Source organism: Rasamsonia emersonii, assembly GCF_000968595.1.
Source record: "Rasamsonia emersonii CBS 393.64 chromosome Unknown ctg1118621760037, whole genome shotgun sequence".
NCBI classification, from domain to species: Eukaryota; Fungi; Ascomycota; class Eurotiomycetes; order Eurotiales; family Trichocomaceae; genus Rasamsonia; species Rasamsonia emersonii.
Genome location: NW_013563250.1, coordinates 36,777 through 52,856, shown reverse-complemented (window position 1 = coordinate 52,856; position 16,080 = coordinate 36,777). Strand labels below are relative to the sequence as shown.

Sequence of the window (16,080 nt, the reverse complement as noted above, 5' to 3'; positions counted from 1 at the left end):
GCCTCGAATCTTCCGATCCACAAGAACTTGCCACGGCCCTCGGTCTCCTGGAGCCCCGAGTCCGTCTGGAGCCCGGCCCTCGCTCAGCCTGTTTGTCTCGCAACCTAGCATCATTCTGTGCTGTAATCTCTTGGGGCCAAATCCCTTGCCGAAACGAGCTGAAATCGTTCTTTTTTGACCATCCTGACTCCACCATCATAGCTGGACGATGACGGCCGCCGAACACCGAGATATCATCCGGAACGAGAATTCCACCGGCACGAACACCGAATCTCACCTAATTCGGTCTTCTCATCCTCGGCACGATTGCTGACACAGATCGGGCTCGTGTCTGACCGAAGGCCCCTTCGTAGACCAGGGAGTGAGACCTTTATGTTGGCCCGTTCCTCGCGAAGACGCAAAATTCTTCTCGGATCGTGACACCGTCCTTCACCTTTCATGTTTCCTCATCGCTGACCATTCCATTTCAACAATGGATGATCTCGTCCAGTCGACCGCCTTCATGCCTCCCATCGTAGACAGCATGGATTCTTGCCATGTCTTTCTATTCGGTGACCAGACTGTATCCTTCGAGCGAGACCTGCAAAGACTCCTTCATGTCAAGGACAACAATGCCCTCCGGTCGTTCTTTGATAAAGTCGGATTCTCCCTCCGCAGGGAGCTTTCCAACCTCCCTTCCAGCCAACAAGAATGGTTTCCGCGCTTCACCACGGTAATCGATCTCGTATCCAAACTCGACGAGACAGAAGGAAGACCAGTTCTGAAGTTTGCTCTGCTGTGTCTCTGCGAAATTGCTCAATTCATCAGGTAGAATACTCATCCCCATCTAGAAATTAGCCACTCACGCATGCAGATACTTTGGCGAAGGATCAAGGCCATATCCTCAAGTAGCAAACAGCTATTTGCTGGGTCTCTGTACCGGCTCATTTGCCGCTGCTGCGATCAGCACATCCCAAACTCTCTCCGAGCTGATTCCAGCCGGCGTCGAAGCCGTCCTGGTAGCCTTCAGGACTGCTCTTCGCTCGTTTGTCCTGCACAATGACTTGGAAGGACCGATTCCTGGCCTGTCGCGTTCATGGTCCGTAGTCGTTGATGCGCAGGAAGCTGACGCCCGTGCATTGATCGAATCCTTCTGCTCTGAAAAGGTAGGTCCTGTCAGAAAACACATGTTTGAAATTAGTAACCGGTTCTAGGGTCTACCGCGCAGTAGCAGGCCCTACGTCAGCTCGGTGATGCCAACGAATGTGACAATCAGTGGACCCCCTTCGCTTCTACAGGAGTTTCTAACTGCAAACTCCTTCAGAGCGCATCACTTGCCTATCGAGCTGCCCTATCATGCTCCTCACTTGTTCGATGCTGCTGACGTGGATGAGATCGTGGGCGAATTCCACGACTCGGTGCTTGAATCATACAAGCAGCGGTTCACATTATTATCCGCTGCCTCTGGCGAACCCGTCGCTGCTGACAGTTTCAAGACTGTTCTGCGAACAATCGTATCAGACACACTGTGCAAGCCACTTCGATGGGACAAGATCCTTCCGGTCATCACAGACACTGTCTCCAACGAGGATTTTAAACACTGCATTCTCTATCCGCTGTCATCGACCAGCAGCCAGCTTCTTTCCTCGACATTGACCAAAAACACCAGCGTTCAAGTTAGCATTAACAATCTTGTTGGTTCTGGCAGCTCGGCCCCTACCGGCAGATTTGAACAGTCAAAAATAGCCATCATCGGATACTCGGGACGTTTCCCAGACGCAGCATCGAATGAAGAGTTTTGGGACTTGCTTCACGCTGGCCGCGACGTGCATCGCACCATTCCAGAGGACCGCTTCGACTGGAAAGCACACTTTGATGCTACTGGCAAGAAAAAGAACACCAGCAGGATTCAGTATGGCTGTTTCATCAAAGAACCAGGCCTATTCGATACCCGATTCTTCAACATGTCTCCAAGAGAGTCCGAGAACACGGACCCCGCTCAGAGATTGGCCATCACGGCTACTTACGAGGCGATCGAGATGGCAGGTCTGGTTCCAAATCGAACCCCGTCCACTCAACAAGACCGGATCGGTGTCTTCTTCGGCATCACCAGCGACGACTGGAGAGAGGTGAACAGTGGCCAGAATGTGGACACCTACTTCATTCCTGGTGGAAACCGGGCCTTTGTTCCTGGGCGGATCAGGTAAGCTAGCAAAAATGCATCAATGGCCGATTCCGCTGATTTCCTGCTCGTAAAACAGTTACTTTTTTCGTTTCTGCGGACCGAGTCTCAGCATTGACACGGCATGCTCATCGAGCTTTGCCGCCATTCAAACGGCCTGCGCTTACCTATGGCGAGGAGAGTGCGATACTGCTGTGGCTGGAGGCACGAACGTGCTGACAAACCCCGACAACTTTGCCGGTCTTGATCGAGGACACTTCTTGTCGACAACAGGTAAGACTGCCCCTGTCTATTTCGGTATGCTACTGAGCTAACATGTCCAAGGCAACTGCAACGCCTTTGACGACGGGGCCAGCGGATACTGCAGAGCGGACGCTGTTGGATCGGTCATCCTCAAACGACTTGAGGACGCTGAAGCAGACAATGATCCCATCTTCGGCGTCATTGTTGGAGCGTACACCAATCATTGCGGACAAACTGATTCCATCACACGGCCTCACGAAGGTGATCAAGCATCCGTGTTCAAACGCATCATGAGAAATGCCGGTGTGAACCCCCTGGACATCAGCTACATTGAAATGCATGGGACAGGAACACAAGCGGGAGATGCCACAGAGATGAACTCAGTTCTCTCTGTCTTCGTACCAGGTCGCGAGCGAGTACCACGTCATCCACTCTACCTTGGCTCCGCGAAGGCCAATGTTGGCCACGCCGAATCCGCGTCAGGAGTGTCTTCACTCATCAAAGTCTTGATGATGATGAAACATAACGAGATTCCGCCTCACTGCGGGATCAAGACCAAGATCAATCATAATTATCCCCTTGATCTCAACGAGAGGAACGTTCATATCGCATTTAAACCTGTCCCTTGGCATCGAAAGGACTGTTACAATGGAAAGCGGACTGTCTTCCTAAATAACTTCAGTGCCGCGGGTGGAAATACCGCGGTGCTCTTGGAGGATGCGCCCTTGCCTCAACAGAGTGGCAATGAGAACGATCCCCGTACCACTCATCTCATCGCGGTTACTGCAAAGACTCCCAAGTCACTAAGTGGAAACATTGCCGCACTGATCCGCTTTCTCGACGACAATCCTGATACTTACGTACCGGCGTTGTCATACACAACTACCGCAAGGCGGATCCAGCACAATTACCGGATAATGTGTGCCGGGTCAGATGTCCAAACACTCAGGGAAAGCCTCGTAGCAAAATCGAACATTCCGGATCTTAAACCTATACCGAACTTTTCAAAGATTCCAAAAATTGTATTTGTTTTTACGGGTCAGGGTTCTTTCTATGCAGGCGTTGGGAAGCAATTATTTGAGTCGATTTGGCAGTTCAAATCAGATATCCTTCGATTCGACGGCATCGCACAGCGCGAAGGCTTTCCGAGTTTCTTATCAGCGATCGATGGCAGCACTGAGATCAACGGGGACGTAGATCCCGTCATCGCTCACCTTGCATTGACATCCATACAAATGGGTCTTTCTCGGCTTTGGATCTCTTGGGGTATCAAGCCAAGTGCAACGATCGGCCACAGCCTCGGAGAATACGCAGCTCTCCATGCTGCCGGGGTTCTGACAGCTAGCGAAGTCATCTACCTCGTCGGGACCAGGGCTCAATTGCTTTCGGCTTCTTGTACCAAAGGAACTCACTCCATGCTGGTCATTAAAGCTCCACTGGATGTTGTCAGGCCTCTCTTCGCTGGATCTCGCTGTGAAGTAGCTTGCATTAACCAGCCGACAAGCAATGTTATTAGCGGGCCGGGATATGAAATCGATGCGCTGGCGAAGCAATGCCAGTCATATGGTCATGAAAGCGTCAAGCTGGACATTCCATTCGCTTTTCACTCAGCCCAGGTTGACCCTATATTGGAAGCTTTTGAAGTCGCAGCGGGGAGTGTTCGATATGAAAAGCCATCTATACCGTACATATCTCCACTGCTTGGACAGGTTATTTCAGATGGTACTACTTTGGGTGCATCGTATCTGACCAAAGCGTGCCGCAACGCAGTGAATTTCCAAGGGGCACTGGAGGCTGCCAGGGCTGCATCCATCGTGGATGATCGAACCATCTGGCTTGAGATTGGATCACATCCTGCCTGCTCTGGAATGGTGAAGGGGACATTCGGCTCCCAGACGTTGACCATTCCATCTCTAAGAAAAGGCACGGATACATGGAAGGTGATCGCAAGCGGACTGGAGTCACTGTACCTCAACGGCATCGAGATCGACTGGAATGAGTATCACCGTGACTTCAAAAGTTCACACCGAGTTGTTGGCCTTCCGCGATACAGTTGGGACTTGAAAAACTACTGGATCCAATACCGGAACAACTTTTGCCTCACCAAAGGCGACGATCCTGAGCCGCAACAGATCCCCGCCGCTGTGCCTGATGAACAGCAAACGCCTGTTTATATTTCCCCCTCTACACAGCGGGTTGTCGAAGAGGATCATGCAGCTGATATCTCAACGCTTCTCGTGGAGTCCGACATTCATGATCCACGACTTGCTCCTGTAATTCAGGATCATAAAGTAAACGGTGTACCGCTTTGCCCTTCAGTGAGTAAAGTCTTTGGAGAGAGAAAAAAAACCCTCAGCAGTCGCTAACGGTGTTTCCTGTTTAGTCTCTTTACGCCGATATGGCCATGTCAGTAGCGGACTATATGCTCAAAGCGAAAAACAAACGGAGCGACAACGCTGGTCTGGACGTTGCAGACGTCAAGGTGGAGAAGCCGCTCATAGCGACGCCTGACAAAGGCTCTCAGCTGCTTCGTGTCTCAGCTTCAGCGGACTGGTCAACGAATGTTGTGTCCATTTCCTTGTATAGCGTCACTTCAGAGGGAAAGAAGCTCGCGGACCATGCGACATGCCAAGTCAGAATCACAGAGAAGCAGACATGGCTTGACGACTGGAAGCGGACTTCGTATCTCATCAGGAGCCGAATTACATCCCTGAACAAGGCGGTCGATGAAGGCGACTCGCACAAGATGAAGGGTGGTATCGTCTACAAGCTGTTTGGTGCCGTTGTGGACTACGGTCCTAGATACCATGGCCTGCAGGAAGTCGTTCTCGACAGCAATGAACTCGAGGCGACCGCAAAGGTCTCGTTTCAGGTGGATGATGGCGGCTTCTTCCTGAATCCGTGCTGGATTGACAGCCTCGGGCATATCGCCGGCTTCATCATGAATGGAAATGACAACGTTAACTCAGCAACGCAAGTGTTTATTAATCATGGCTGGGACAGGATGCGGTGTGCGACAAAGTTTTCAAAGGACAAGGTGTATCAAACCTATAACAGAATGCAACTTGTCAGTGGAACAATGTACGCTGGCGATACTTATATCCTCGACGAAGGCAACATCGTTGCAATCTTTGAAGGCGTCAAGTTTCAAGGTGTTCCACGCCGAGTCCTGGATCATTTACTCCCGTCTAAGACTGCAGCACCAAAGAATGCACAAAAAGCGTCAAATACAACCACTCCAGACGCCAAGGTTCCTACAAAGACGAAGCCAGCGTCAGCACCAGTCGCAAAGAGGTCCCCTGCAGCCACTAAACAAACATCAAAGCCTGCTGCCGTATCCCAAGCGAAGCCATCCAACAATAGCATTGTGCCACGAGTGATGGCGATTGTTTCCGAAGAGGCAGGCATTGATAGTTCTGAGCTAAGCCCAAATGACGAGTTTGGCGATTACGGAATCGATTCTCTTTTGTCCCTAACTATCTGTGGCAGGCTCCAAGAAGAGTTAGGGCTCAGCCTACCGTCGAGTCTCTTCGCGGACTACCCGACTGTTAAGGAGTTGTCAAACTTCTTCCAGGGGAGTGAGCAGCCCCTGTCACCTGCGGAGTCATCTGTCGATGATCAAGACATCCAAACGCCGGAGCACGACACGGACTTGGAAGGAACATCTTCTGAATATGAGACACGGGCGACATCTGTTGCAGAACTAAACGATGTAATTGAGATCATCCGCGCGACGATTGCTGAAGAGACCGGAGTCGCCATCGCCGACGTCACACCCTCAACCAGTTTCGCCGAGCTGGGAGTCGATTCTCTCTTAGGGCTGACCATCATGGGCAAGCTGAGCGAGGAGTTAGAAATGGATATCCCATCGACTCTCCTTACTGAAAATGACACTTTGGATGAGATCGAGTCCGCACTGGGACTGAAGGCGAGGGGGTCCAAGGACAGCGACCCCGTCTCGAGGGGCCCTGGCGTCCTTCGCCTTGAACCTGATAAACCTCCTCATTCCACTTCTGTCCTGCTGCAAGGAAATCCCAAGTCTGCAACCAAGATCCTCTTCCTATTCCCTGATGGCTCTGGGTCAGCCACTTCGTACGCGTCGTTAGCCAAGATCTCGTCCGACGTCGTTGTCTATGGCCTGAACTGCCCGTGGATGAAGACACCACAGGACATGACGTGTACCTTGGAGGATCTGACCGCCAAATACCTGGTTGAGATTCGGCGTCGACAGCCTCACGGGCCGTACTACTTTGGGGGATGGTCAGCAGGAGGCATCTGTGCCTATGAAGCTGCCCAGCAACTGGCACGCCAGGGAGAGGAAACCGCACGGCTGATCTTGATCGACTCACCCAATCCCATCGGGCTGGAGAATCCGCCGCAGCGGATGTACGACTTCTTCGAGAGTCTGGACTTCTTCGGGATGAATGGAAAAGCGCCTCCCAGCTGGCTGCGACCGCATTTCAACGCCTTCATCAGGCTGCTGGATGAGTACAAGATCCAGCCATTTTCCGGGCGTCCACTGGACACGCATATTGTGTATGCGCGCGATGGCATCTGCAAACACCCCAGCGATCCCCGGCCGGAGATTCGACCGGACGATCCACGAGAGATGCTCTGGCTGCTGAACAACCGCACTGATTTCAGCGGTTCCGGCTGGGCACAGCTGGTGGGAGCTCAAAATCTCAAAATCAGCGTAATGGATGAGGTTAACCATTTCTCCATGGTGGCTCCAGAACCCAAGATCGATAAACTGAGTGCTTTCATTAGACAGGCGATGGAATAAAAAGCTGAGTCTGGCCACAGAAGCTGTCGCGTTGGAGTTTTGTCGTCGCGTTCTGGTTGGTCTCGTGACAAGCGGAGGACCGGGTTTCGCTCCTTCCTTTTTCGGCATGTGCCTGCCGCACCGCACCCTCTTTTTTTCTTCATTGCAAGAATATATTTACCGCATTGTAGTTCGAGTTAGTATATAGAATGAATCCATCACTGAGCTACTCTTGTCTGCCTATCCAGAGACATTATCAACCTCACCTCCTGAAAGAGGCCTTTCATCAGAACGATGGAAGATACGCGGAATCTGCCTGGATTCTGGGCATTAAAGAGCGCAAAACGCTGTGTAAAATTCCTTCTCCTTAATCTTCCTTGGTTTATCTCTATGTAGTTGACATTGAGCATTGTCTGCTTTGACGATTTTTTGCCTGTTTACTGACAATGTCTTGTCTGGCTACAGAGGCGAGTGAAGAGATGTCAGTATCAGAATCTCAATATCTTCATCGGTTTACAATCTGCTTGAAATGGCAGGTAGAAAGTGATGGTAATTAATTCCTTCTCAATTATCACTCAGAATTAAGAGCAAGTATTGTTTCAGCCTTTCTGCGTTCACTCGTGAAGTGCGTCAAGAAGGATAGGTTGGTCATTTGTCAAGTCTTTCACCCATCTCAGCACCTATAGACCTATCTGCTTAATCCGTCCTGCCATGGTTTACTGCCAGGCTGCCTTGTTCTGCGCGACAAAGTCATCAAATCCCACCGGAGCACGTCCAGTCACCTCCTTGACGACCTCGTTAAGAAAGTTCTCGTGGCCCTCAGCCGTTTTGACTTCGAGCCATGTCAGAAACTGGGCCAGGTATTCGGGGAGACCAAAGCCTTGGAGTTGCTTGGTACGCTCTTCGCTGGTGAGCTTGACGTGCTCCACTTCTTTACCGATCGCAGTGCCAATCTTTGCCGCAACCTGAGGAAGATCTCACTGTCAGCGATCGTTGAACGAATAGACACTCAGAACATGGTTCGTACCTCGTCAAAAGACAACAGGTCCCGTCCCACGATGGAGTGGTCTGTATTGTGTGGTTTCTCGTCCATGAGAGCATGGAAGGCAACGGCTGCAATATCCTCAGCGCTGACAAAGGGAATCTTGCCATCGCCACAGGCAGAGTAGATCTTGCTCTCGCCTTTGATCGTATGGATGTGGGCGCCCTCTGAGAAGTTTTCTTGGTCATGATGTCAGTTCAGGAAAAGACGAAGTGAACGTGTGTCTGACTCACCCATAAACCACGTGGGACGCAGCACCGCGTACCCTAGCTTCTGGTCCACTAAGTGCTGCCACACCTTGCCGATGTATGGGCCTCCAAGGGTATTGGTGCTGCCGCCAATGAGGACGAAACGCTTGACACCATGGTCCTTGACAGCGTAGTCGATGAAGGCATTCATGAGTGGCGCGGGATCCGGAATGGCGGGGGCGACCAGGTAGACAGAGGAGATCTTGGCATCGCCAGGGAACTTGTACTCAAAGGGATTCTTGAACGTCGATTCGTCCGACCAGTCGAAGCGGATGGCGGGCATGCCCTGGGGGACCGCTTCGGGGCCGCGACGAGAGGCCAGGAGGTAGGGGATGTTGGCTTTCTCCATGAGGCGAGCAAGGCGCCCGGAGGTCTTGCCTGAGCTGCCGGTGATGAGGACAGCCATGATGCAGCACGTGTGGAATAAGCTGAGCGGTGAGACGTGGACGATCTGGAAGGATGGGAGAGGCTGGATGCTGGTGGGCGATAGGGAAGGAGACACCAACCGGGGTGGTCGCGGTGCTCGTGTGACTCAGACGGATTCCAGGAATCGTCTGCTTCCGGACTCCTCTCTGGCATGATATATTCTGGTCGTCCTCGTGGCGAGGTGGCTTTACCAATGAAGGCCGAAGGTCCGTCAGTAAGTCCGTGTAACCTCTTTCGGACGCCGCTATAAGCCCGAAAGGGGAGAGACGACCTATCTAGGGATTCTGGTGCTTTCGGAACGATTGTCTTGTCCAGATACGGATAGTTGGTGTTTTCTCAGGCAAGTGTCCAGCTGAGATTGTTGATTCTTGTCCATTGACACCGCAGCAGCTTCGGAATCCGAAGAGGACTGATATCAGACTCTGCTCTCCACCGACACATCGCAGGATCCTGTCCAAACAACGAATCTCTCTTGTTCTTTTGGTCATCCAGATGTTGCACAATGGCTTGGTCACTGAAGAGTCTGCTCGATGTCGAAATCTTAATGGCGATGGCAGTTGCAGTGCGTATGTACAGTACATGCGTGGCATTGCCTACGATGTCAACAAAATCTTCCCTAGACAGGACATACAGGTAGTTCCAGATCAATCTGATCGATTCCTGGCTCTATCAACAATCATGAGGCGACTACTGACTTCCTCAACTCTAGACGCCATGCGCCACCATTGCACAGCCTGCAGTTGAATGACAAGCTAGTCACATGTCTTGCACCGCCTCCTTTATCTCCAACTCCAGCAATCCATGACGTCCTGATGCGTCCTCTGAAGACATCTCGTCTCCACGCCAGCTGCACAGATAAGGTTGAACTCGATTCGTGATTCATGTCATGCCTACTCTCCCTCCTTTAACCGGATTTGGGCCTCGTGGATTCGCTCCAGCAGGACGTGTTCGTCCTTCTCCGTCTCGCTCCATTCTCTCTCGATAACCTCTTTGACTTCAGGCCCACGCACAGCAAATTCCGCCTTGAATGGCAGGGGCGGGGAGTTGAACCCGTGCACAAACGCCATCGGGTCGACCTCGCACTTGACCTTGCGGCCATCTCGCATCTCGTATGCGTGCACAATGTCGTACGCCCATAGCAGTCGAGCCACGTTGATAAACATGGAATTGTTCGCCACGTGCTGGCCTACCGCATTTCTCAGTCAGTGATCTTGGTATCACGCAATGTGGTTAGACCACACGTACCGATACATCTTCGCCGGCCAAAGCCAAACGTGGCCACTGGTGGAAGGTCCGGGTTCTCCAACCATCGCTCCGGGATAAACTCCTCCGGTTTGTCGTACACATCGGGATCCATCGAGATAGCCCAGTGATTGCCAATCACCGTGGCGTTCTTTGGGATGTGGTATCCCATGTACTGGTCGTCTTCGGTCACGGCATGCGGGACGCCCCCGGGGATGACAGGTCGCCAGCGATGGACCTCCTTGACCACGGCGTGAATATAGGGCAGCTGATCAATATCATCGAAGCTGGGCAGTCGGCTCCGTCCGACGATGCGGTCGATCTGTTCCTGCGCCTTGCGCATCTTGGCAGGATGCAGGACGGCGGCCATGATAAACACTTGCAGCGTCATTGTCGTCGTGTCACTGCCCGCTTCGTAGGTGTTTCCAACCACATACGACACCTGGGTATGAGTGAGACCCTGGCTGTCCTTGGAGGCTATGATCTCCTTGGTCCAGTTCCACGCCCGTCTCCGTTCAGCCGCCTCACGGACGCCGTTGAAGAAGGTGACTTCCTCCTTGCGCACTCTGTCGGCCGTGTACTTCCACCACGCCAGCCAGTGCGGCAGGAAATTGAGAAACGGGAGGTAATCCACAATCCAGCGCTGGATGAAAAGCATGTTGAGGTCATTCATGATCTTCTTAATCCCAGTGACTTCTGGCTCGTCACCCTCGGGCATGCGCTTGCCGTAGGCCAACGCGAATGTCAGGCTGGACGAGTAGCGGTGGAAGCGATCGGAGAAGTCGGAGCGGGTCAGAAACTCGCGAACGAGCTGCTTGCTCTCGAGGTCCTGCAACTCCCGGTAGGTGTCCGACATCCGAGGGCTGAGAAAGGCTCCCTGAAGCTTGCGATATGCGCGCCACTGGTCGCCGTACGGCAGAATCAGGGACCTATTTCCCTCGCTGACCAACTCTCCGACCATGGGCTGTCGCGGCCGCGAGCTGTAGATGTTGCTCCGCCTGTCGAGCAGGTCGCGGGCGGTCTCATGGTTGCCGATCATGATGTAGGTGGTGAGGCCATACTGCAGGCTGAAGATGGGACCGTACTTCTTGTGCCATTCTGTGTAGACGCGCCAGGGGTACTCTTTTGGCGCCTGGTGGAAGTTCCCGATGAAGGGCAGGCCGAAGGGCCGGGGGGGAGGCGTTGTCGAAAAGCATAGTAACGGTAGGTGAAGAACAGGAGGAGAAGACCAAACACACTGACTGAGTAGAACAGACTGGGGACTGGCCGGTCGAGGTAGTCGATCAGGTGCAGCATGTTGAGAACGAATCGATGAGATATTGCTGTACAGGTGATTGATACAGGTTCTTGATCATACAGGTTCTGAGATCCAGGACGAATACTCGTAGTTAAACTCGGGGTATATTGTTGAGTGTACAACAGGTCAGAATAAGTTACACAGTTGCTCACAAAGCAACAATAATTCCTTCCACAGGAGAGAGGACTTTATATCGTCAGGTCGTCTCCATTGCTCACATGGGGATCTACGCTTGAACTTTCCGCATATAAGTCGCGGATGTCTACGGGGTGTACATCTCTAACGAGCTCTGCTATACAGATGCTATCTCCGTAGCAGGCAAGTATCCGACTTGACTTCAGGCATCACGGTTAATTAGCTAGGGTTACGTTCATACGTCCATGTGATCGCACTACACCCTGACAATCTGAAAGAATAAAAACGATCAACCAGTATGTAACTACTAACCAGCAAATCAACAAGACCATTTCAGCCGGAGGCCAATCTGATGGCGGGCTTGGCTAGACTTGAGGTCAGTTTCAAGCAGTCTGTCATACGCGGCGGCAGCAGCAGAAGTTCACGTACTGAAACTTCAGTTCATCGACTGACTCGAGCCGTGGCGGAAGACAGGATCTTGTCACACAATCTGTAACGACATGGTAACCAAGCTGAGATATTCTAGGAGGTAAACAGTTGTCATCAGAGTAACCTGGAATAAAGTCTTTTTCTTACTAATAAAAAAGGAAAGAAAGAAAAGAAAGGGATTCTTTGTTTCTGTTGCAGATCCGGTCAGAAAGGAGTGCCATGACATGAAATTATGGCGAATCTGCACATGTTGTCGTCCTGCAACTGTTCCTGATTTACAGAGAGCAGGGGGTGCTGTGTGTGTGCAGAAAACATACACTGTTCTACTGTTGCCACATTGTTAATCCACAATGCATATACGAGGATACTAAAGTAAAATCAAACAGCTCGTTTCGAGGTGATGCAGTAATAGTAATGGAAACAGTGCCATTCAGTCGACAGGACAGTCAATTTAATCAACACCAGAGAGGGAAAAAAGAAAACTTGTAGTCAACAAGAACAAAAGACGGTAGTTAAAAAGAAAAAAGAGATCAGAATCATGATGGGCTATGAAAACGAAAACCTACCTGGGCACAAGATCAATAACTTCCATCTACTTCTCTGTTAGTTTTCCTCCCGGGGCCTAAGACCACGCGCTGAAAGATATTACTAAGTTACCAAAAAAAAAAAAGAGAGTATCTCACTACACGGCCGTGTTTGCACTCAATCAAATGCCTCTTCACCTTTTCTGTTCTTTTTTCTGTTGCCTCTCTCTGTACAGTGCTCGCTTAGTACGACGCAATTTCCACTAACATATCATGTAATATGTCCCCCTCTACCTATCTTCCATTGAATAAACGAGATAGGTAAACCACGCGGCTATGCAAATGCAACGTATGTTGTGTAGTGTATTTGAGTAAGTAGAGTAGAAACTATATATTCCTAACAAAGCTAATCTTTCTTTCCTTGATAAACAAACCCAATCACCTCATTTCTCCCTAAACCCAATCTCAATAATCGAATCCCAACTCCCGCGCGGCTGGTTAATACTCAGCACCGCCAGTCTGGGATCCGCCTCTTCCACGACGGCTTGCCAATCCTCAGCACTACGCTCCTGCGTATTAAGCATGGCCAGCATGGCGATGTTGATGTTGCTGTCGATAACACATCAGCAATGTACTCAGATACACACATGTAGCAAATACATGTGCTGACATACCGCATATACCGCTCCTGCAAATCGCTCTTCCGCTGCGCGCTCCCAGCAGGAAGCACGACGACCTCGACGAGCACGATCCTGCTTGTCGCCTTGTTCCTCTCCATTGCAGGTACGAGATTGCGCAGGATCCTGACGGCGTTGCGCCGCGACCAGTTGTGGCAGATGTGGCGGAGCAGGAAGACGTCCGCATTCACACCCTCTTCTGTGGCGACGGGCTGCGGAGAGAAAAAATCGTGCGCGACGAAGCGGATACGCTCTTCCAGGTCTGCTGGTAGCTGAGCGCGGCCCTGCTCGATGGTGTGCTGGTAGTCCTGCACGATGAAGCTGAGGTTAGAGAACGCGCGGGCGAGGGCGATGCTGACGAAGCCGGAGGAGCCGCCGACCTGGACAGTAGTACATCCACATATCAACAAAAACCCAAGCAAGAAATAACATTACCGGGTATAGCGTTGCTTGCACACATCAACAACAGTCCTCCTCCCCAACCCTGCCCAATCGTACCCATTAACAACATGCTCCAGTCGATGGCCCTTATCTCTGCCCACGGCATCCATGGCGCCGAAAAACCTCGCCTGGCGATCCGGATGCTTCTCGTAGAACCGGAACACAGAGTCCGGCGTATCAAACGCCAGGCCGAACGCGCTCTGCTCCGGCTCACCGGTGTTACTTCCCGCAGGACAGGGATATTTGTCCCACGCATCAGCCAGCTTAGCTGCGGCGGGGAACATCTCCTCAACGCAGTGGCCGTACCAGTCTTGCATGGCGCTGTCGCGGAGAAGAAGGGCGGAGGAGGCGGTGTGTCTGACGCCATAGACAGGATCATTATTACCAACTTCGTGATCATTATCATGTTCCGGTTTGAGTTCGACTTCCTCAAAAACACGATTCAGCGCCGACTGTCGGATGACGGATTGCAGACGCTGCGCCGGCAGACCGGTCCTGCTGGCCAGGTCAGTGTAGGAAATGCCCTCTGGACCTAGAGGCACGGCCTCGTGGATCTTGTAGTGGTAGATAACGCGCTGGACGGCGGTGTCGATGGACTGAACAGAAATGTTATCAGCAAATCTCATCTAGCCAGCCAACTAGCTAGCTAGCTAGGGGAGTAAGTAGGGTAGGTAAGTATTATCTCACACTCCAACAAACCCTCCTCAGCACCTCCGCCGGCCCAAGGATGAGATCGTGCAACGCCCGCGTGTCCTCTAGCAGCTGGGCGCGGGCATCTTCCAGAACGCAACTACTGCTATCGTCGTCAACACTGGGAAACTCCTCATCAGCATCCTGGTCAAAGGAGGGGTATTTTAACCCCTCGGTATGAATCGTTCGTTCGAGGATGGCTGCTTGCGCAGCGATGCGCGTTGCCAGGGCGGTGATTGTGTTAGGAGTGTTGTTGTGAGAGGCCATTGATAGAGTTGAATCGAGTTTGTTTGCTGATTGTCGATGATATGGAGTAAGCCGGTCGTACAGAGTCAGACTGGCTATTAAGCGATGTATATATATCAAGTCCATTACCTATGAACCCCGGTAGGTAAGTTCGTTAGGGCTAATACGGGTTCCGATGTCCGACCTATATATATATAATTAAATTATCAATCAGTGACAAAGAATGCATTCCGCTCACATTTTTGAATAATTAAACAGATCGACGCAGGGATACATAGCTATAAATCAATCACTATTTCTTACCACATATTACTGTCCCCTGCACAGCCCCTCCGAATCTTCGAATCTTTGAATCCTCGAATTCTAAGTGGAAGGGAAGCCACATCGCACCTGTGAAACAAGAAACGAGAAACGAATGGCAACCTGCGTACGTACTGTACGTACCCGAGACAAAGGCAAGACATCCTAAAAGGAAGGAAAAGCAAGGAAGGACCAGGACCAGACCTTTTACAGTATGTACTGAACAGGACATCATGTCCTCAAGCAAATATCCCCGCTATTGAAAATGGGTTGAACGAATTTACTGCCCATCAGTACGATGAATCTGAATCTGAATCTGAATCTGAACATTATCAGCACCCCTCCAGATTCCAAGGAAGGAAGGCGATCAATAATCAATTACCAGTAGTGATTTACATTCATGGGTAGGTATGTATGTACAGTACATGCAATGTAACTGAACTGAACTTAAATTATCCAAGAACAAAAAAAGAGAAAGAAAGGTAAGAAGGTCAAAAAAAAATCTAATCGACTCCCTCCCTCTCAGCCCAGAACGTTTAAATATTTATTTAGGCTCATACTCGCTATAATCGGAGCCCTTCCGGGAAGACATGAATGCGATTCTTTCTAATTAATCTTCTTCTATCTAACTATTGATATATTCGATACATTCAATTCATATTTGGTGCGATTGTTCGTCCGTGCCAAGCTAGGACTTTAATTTGTCATTACTGTGTACATTACGTCGACAAAAATCGCACGATGGTCATGATGAGGACGTTTCATGCATATTCCTTTCTTTTTTTTCCACTATATTCATCAGGCAGTGATTACAAACGATCAAGAAAGATTCTGACATAAGTGATCTTTTCTTTTGCACCGAATTGTTATTTTGCCCATCCGTTTATTCACAAGGCTAGATCTCTACTTAAGTACTTGGATTAGAGGCAATTAATATCACTTAATATACCAACGCAGCGAATCACCATACCTTCCCAGACAGCCCATGACAAACCCTTATCCTGCTCGGGCAGCGATGCAGCTCAGCCAGCCTTCCTACAAGATCGCTCAACTCCTGAAAATACGGAAATACGGCGCTTGTACTGTACCTATGACTTTATTAGCCTAGCAGGGCTGCTTCACCACGTGCAAGGCTCTGCACAGTTCCCCGCTTGACTGCGAGTAATACACAGCATGCCGCATGTCGAGTTCATACAAGGCTGAAGGAGAGCGGGATC

The 16,080-nt window shown here is 50.9% G+C and overlaps 4 protein-coding genes across 4 annotated transcripts; 1 reads left to right on the top strand and 3 right to left on the bottom strand.

The window, feature by feature from the left end:
* Positions 1–472: 472 nt before the first annotated feature.
* On the top strand, positions 473–7,187 carry T310_2726 (6-deoxyerythronolide-B synthase; the record flags this gene model as incomplete). Its single annotated transcript, XM_013474391.1, has 6 exons — positions 473–807; positions 854–1,145; positions 1,194–2,182; positions 2,241–2,434; positions 2,486–4,722; positions 4,788–7,187. 6 exons carry the CDS (start codon positions 473–475, stop codon positions 7,185–7,187), a joined length of 6,447 nt encoding a protein of 2,148 aa, XP_013329845.1.
* A 695-nt stretch (positions 7,188–7,882) lies between these two features.
* T310_2725 (uncharacterized protein) lies at positions 7,883–8,862 on the bottom strand (the record flags this gene model as incomplete). The annotated part of the gene is made up of 3 exons (XM_013474390.1): positions 7,883–8,131; positions 8,194–8,375; positions 8,442–8,862. The coding sequence occupies 3 exons, from the start codon at positions 8,860–8,862 to the stop codon at positions 7,883–7,885; spliced, it is 852 nt and encodes a 283-aa protein (XP_013329844.1).
* A 910-nt stretch (positions 8,863–9,772) lies between these two features.
* T310_2724 (uncharacterized protein) lies at positions 9,773–11,420 on the bottom strand (the record flags this gene model as incomplete). Its single annotated transcript, XM_013474389.1, has 3 exons — positions 9,773–10,068; positions 10,128–11,222; positions 11,363–11,420. 3 exons carry the CDS (start codon positions 11,418–11,420, stop codon positions 9,773–9,775), a joined length of 1,449 nt encoding a protein of 482 aa, XP_013329843.1.
* Positions 11,421–12,952: 1,532 nt separating this feature from the next.
* T310_2723 (uncharacterized protein) lies at positions 12,953–15,095 on the bottom strand (the record flags this gene model as incomplete). The annotated part of the gene is made up of 7 exons (XM_013474388.1): positions 12,953–13,118; positions 13,184–13,566; positions 13,645–14,253; positions 14,327–14,658; positions 14,701–14,747; positions 14,802–14,841; positions 15,008–15,095. The coding sequence occupies 7 exons, from the start codon at positions 15,093–15,095 to the stop codon at positions 12,953–12,955; spliced, it is 1,665 nt and encodes a 554-aa protein (XP_013329842.1).
* Positions 15,096–16,080: the final 985 nt, after the last annotated feature.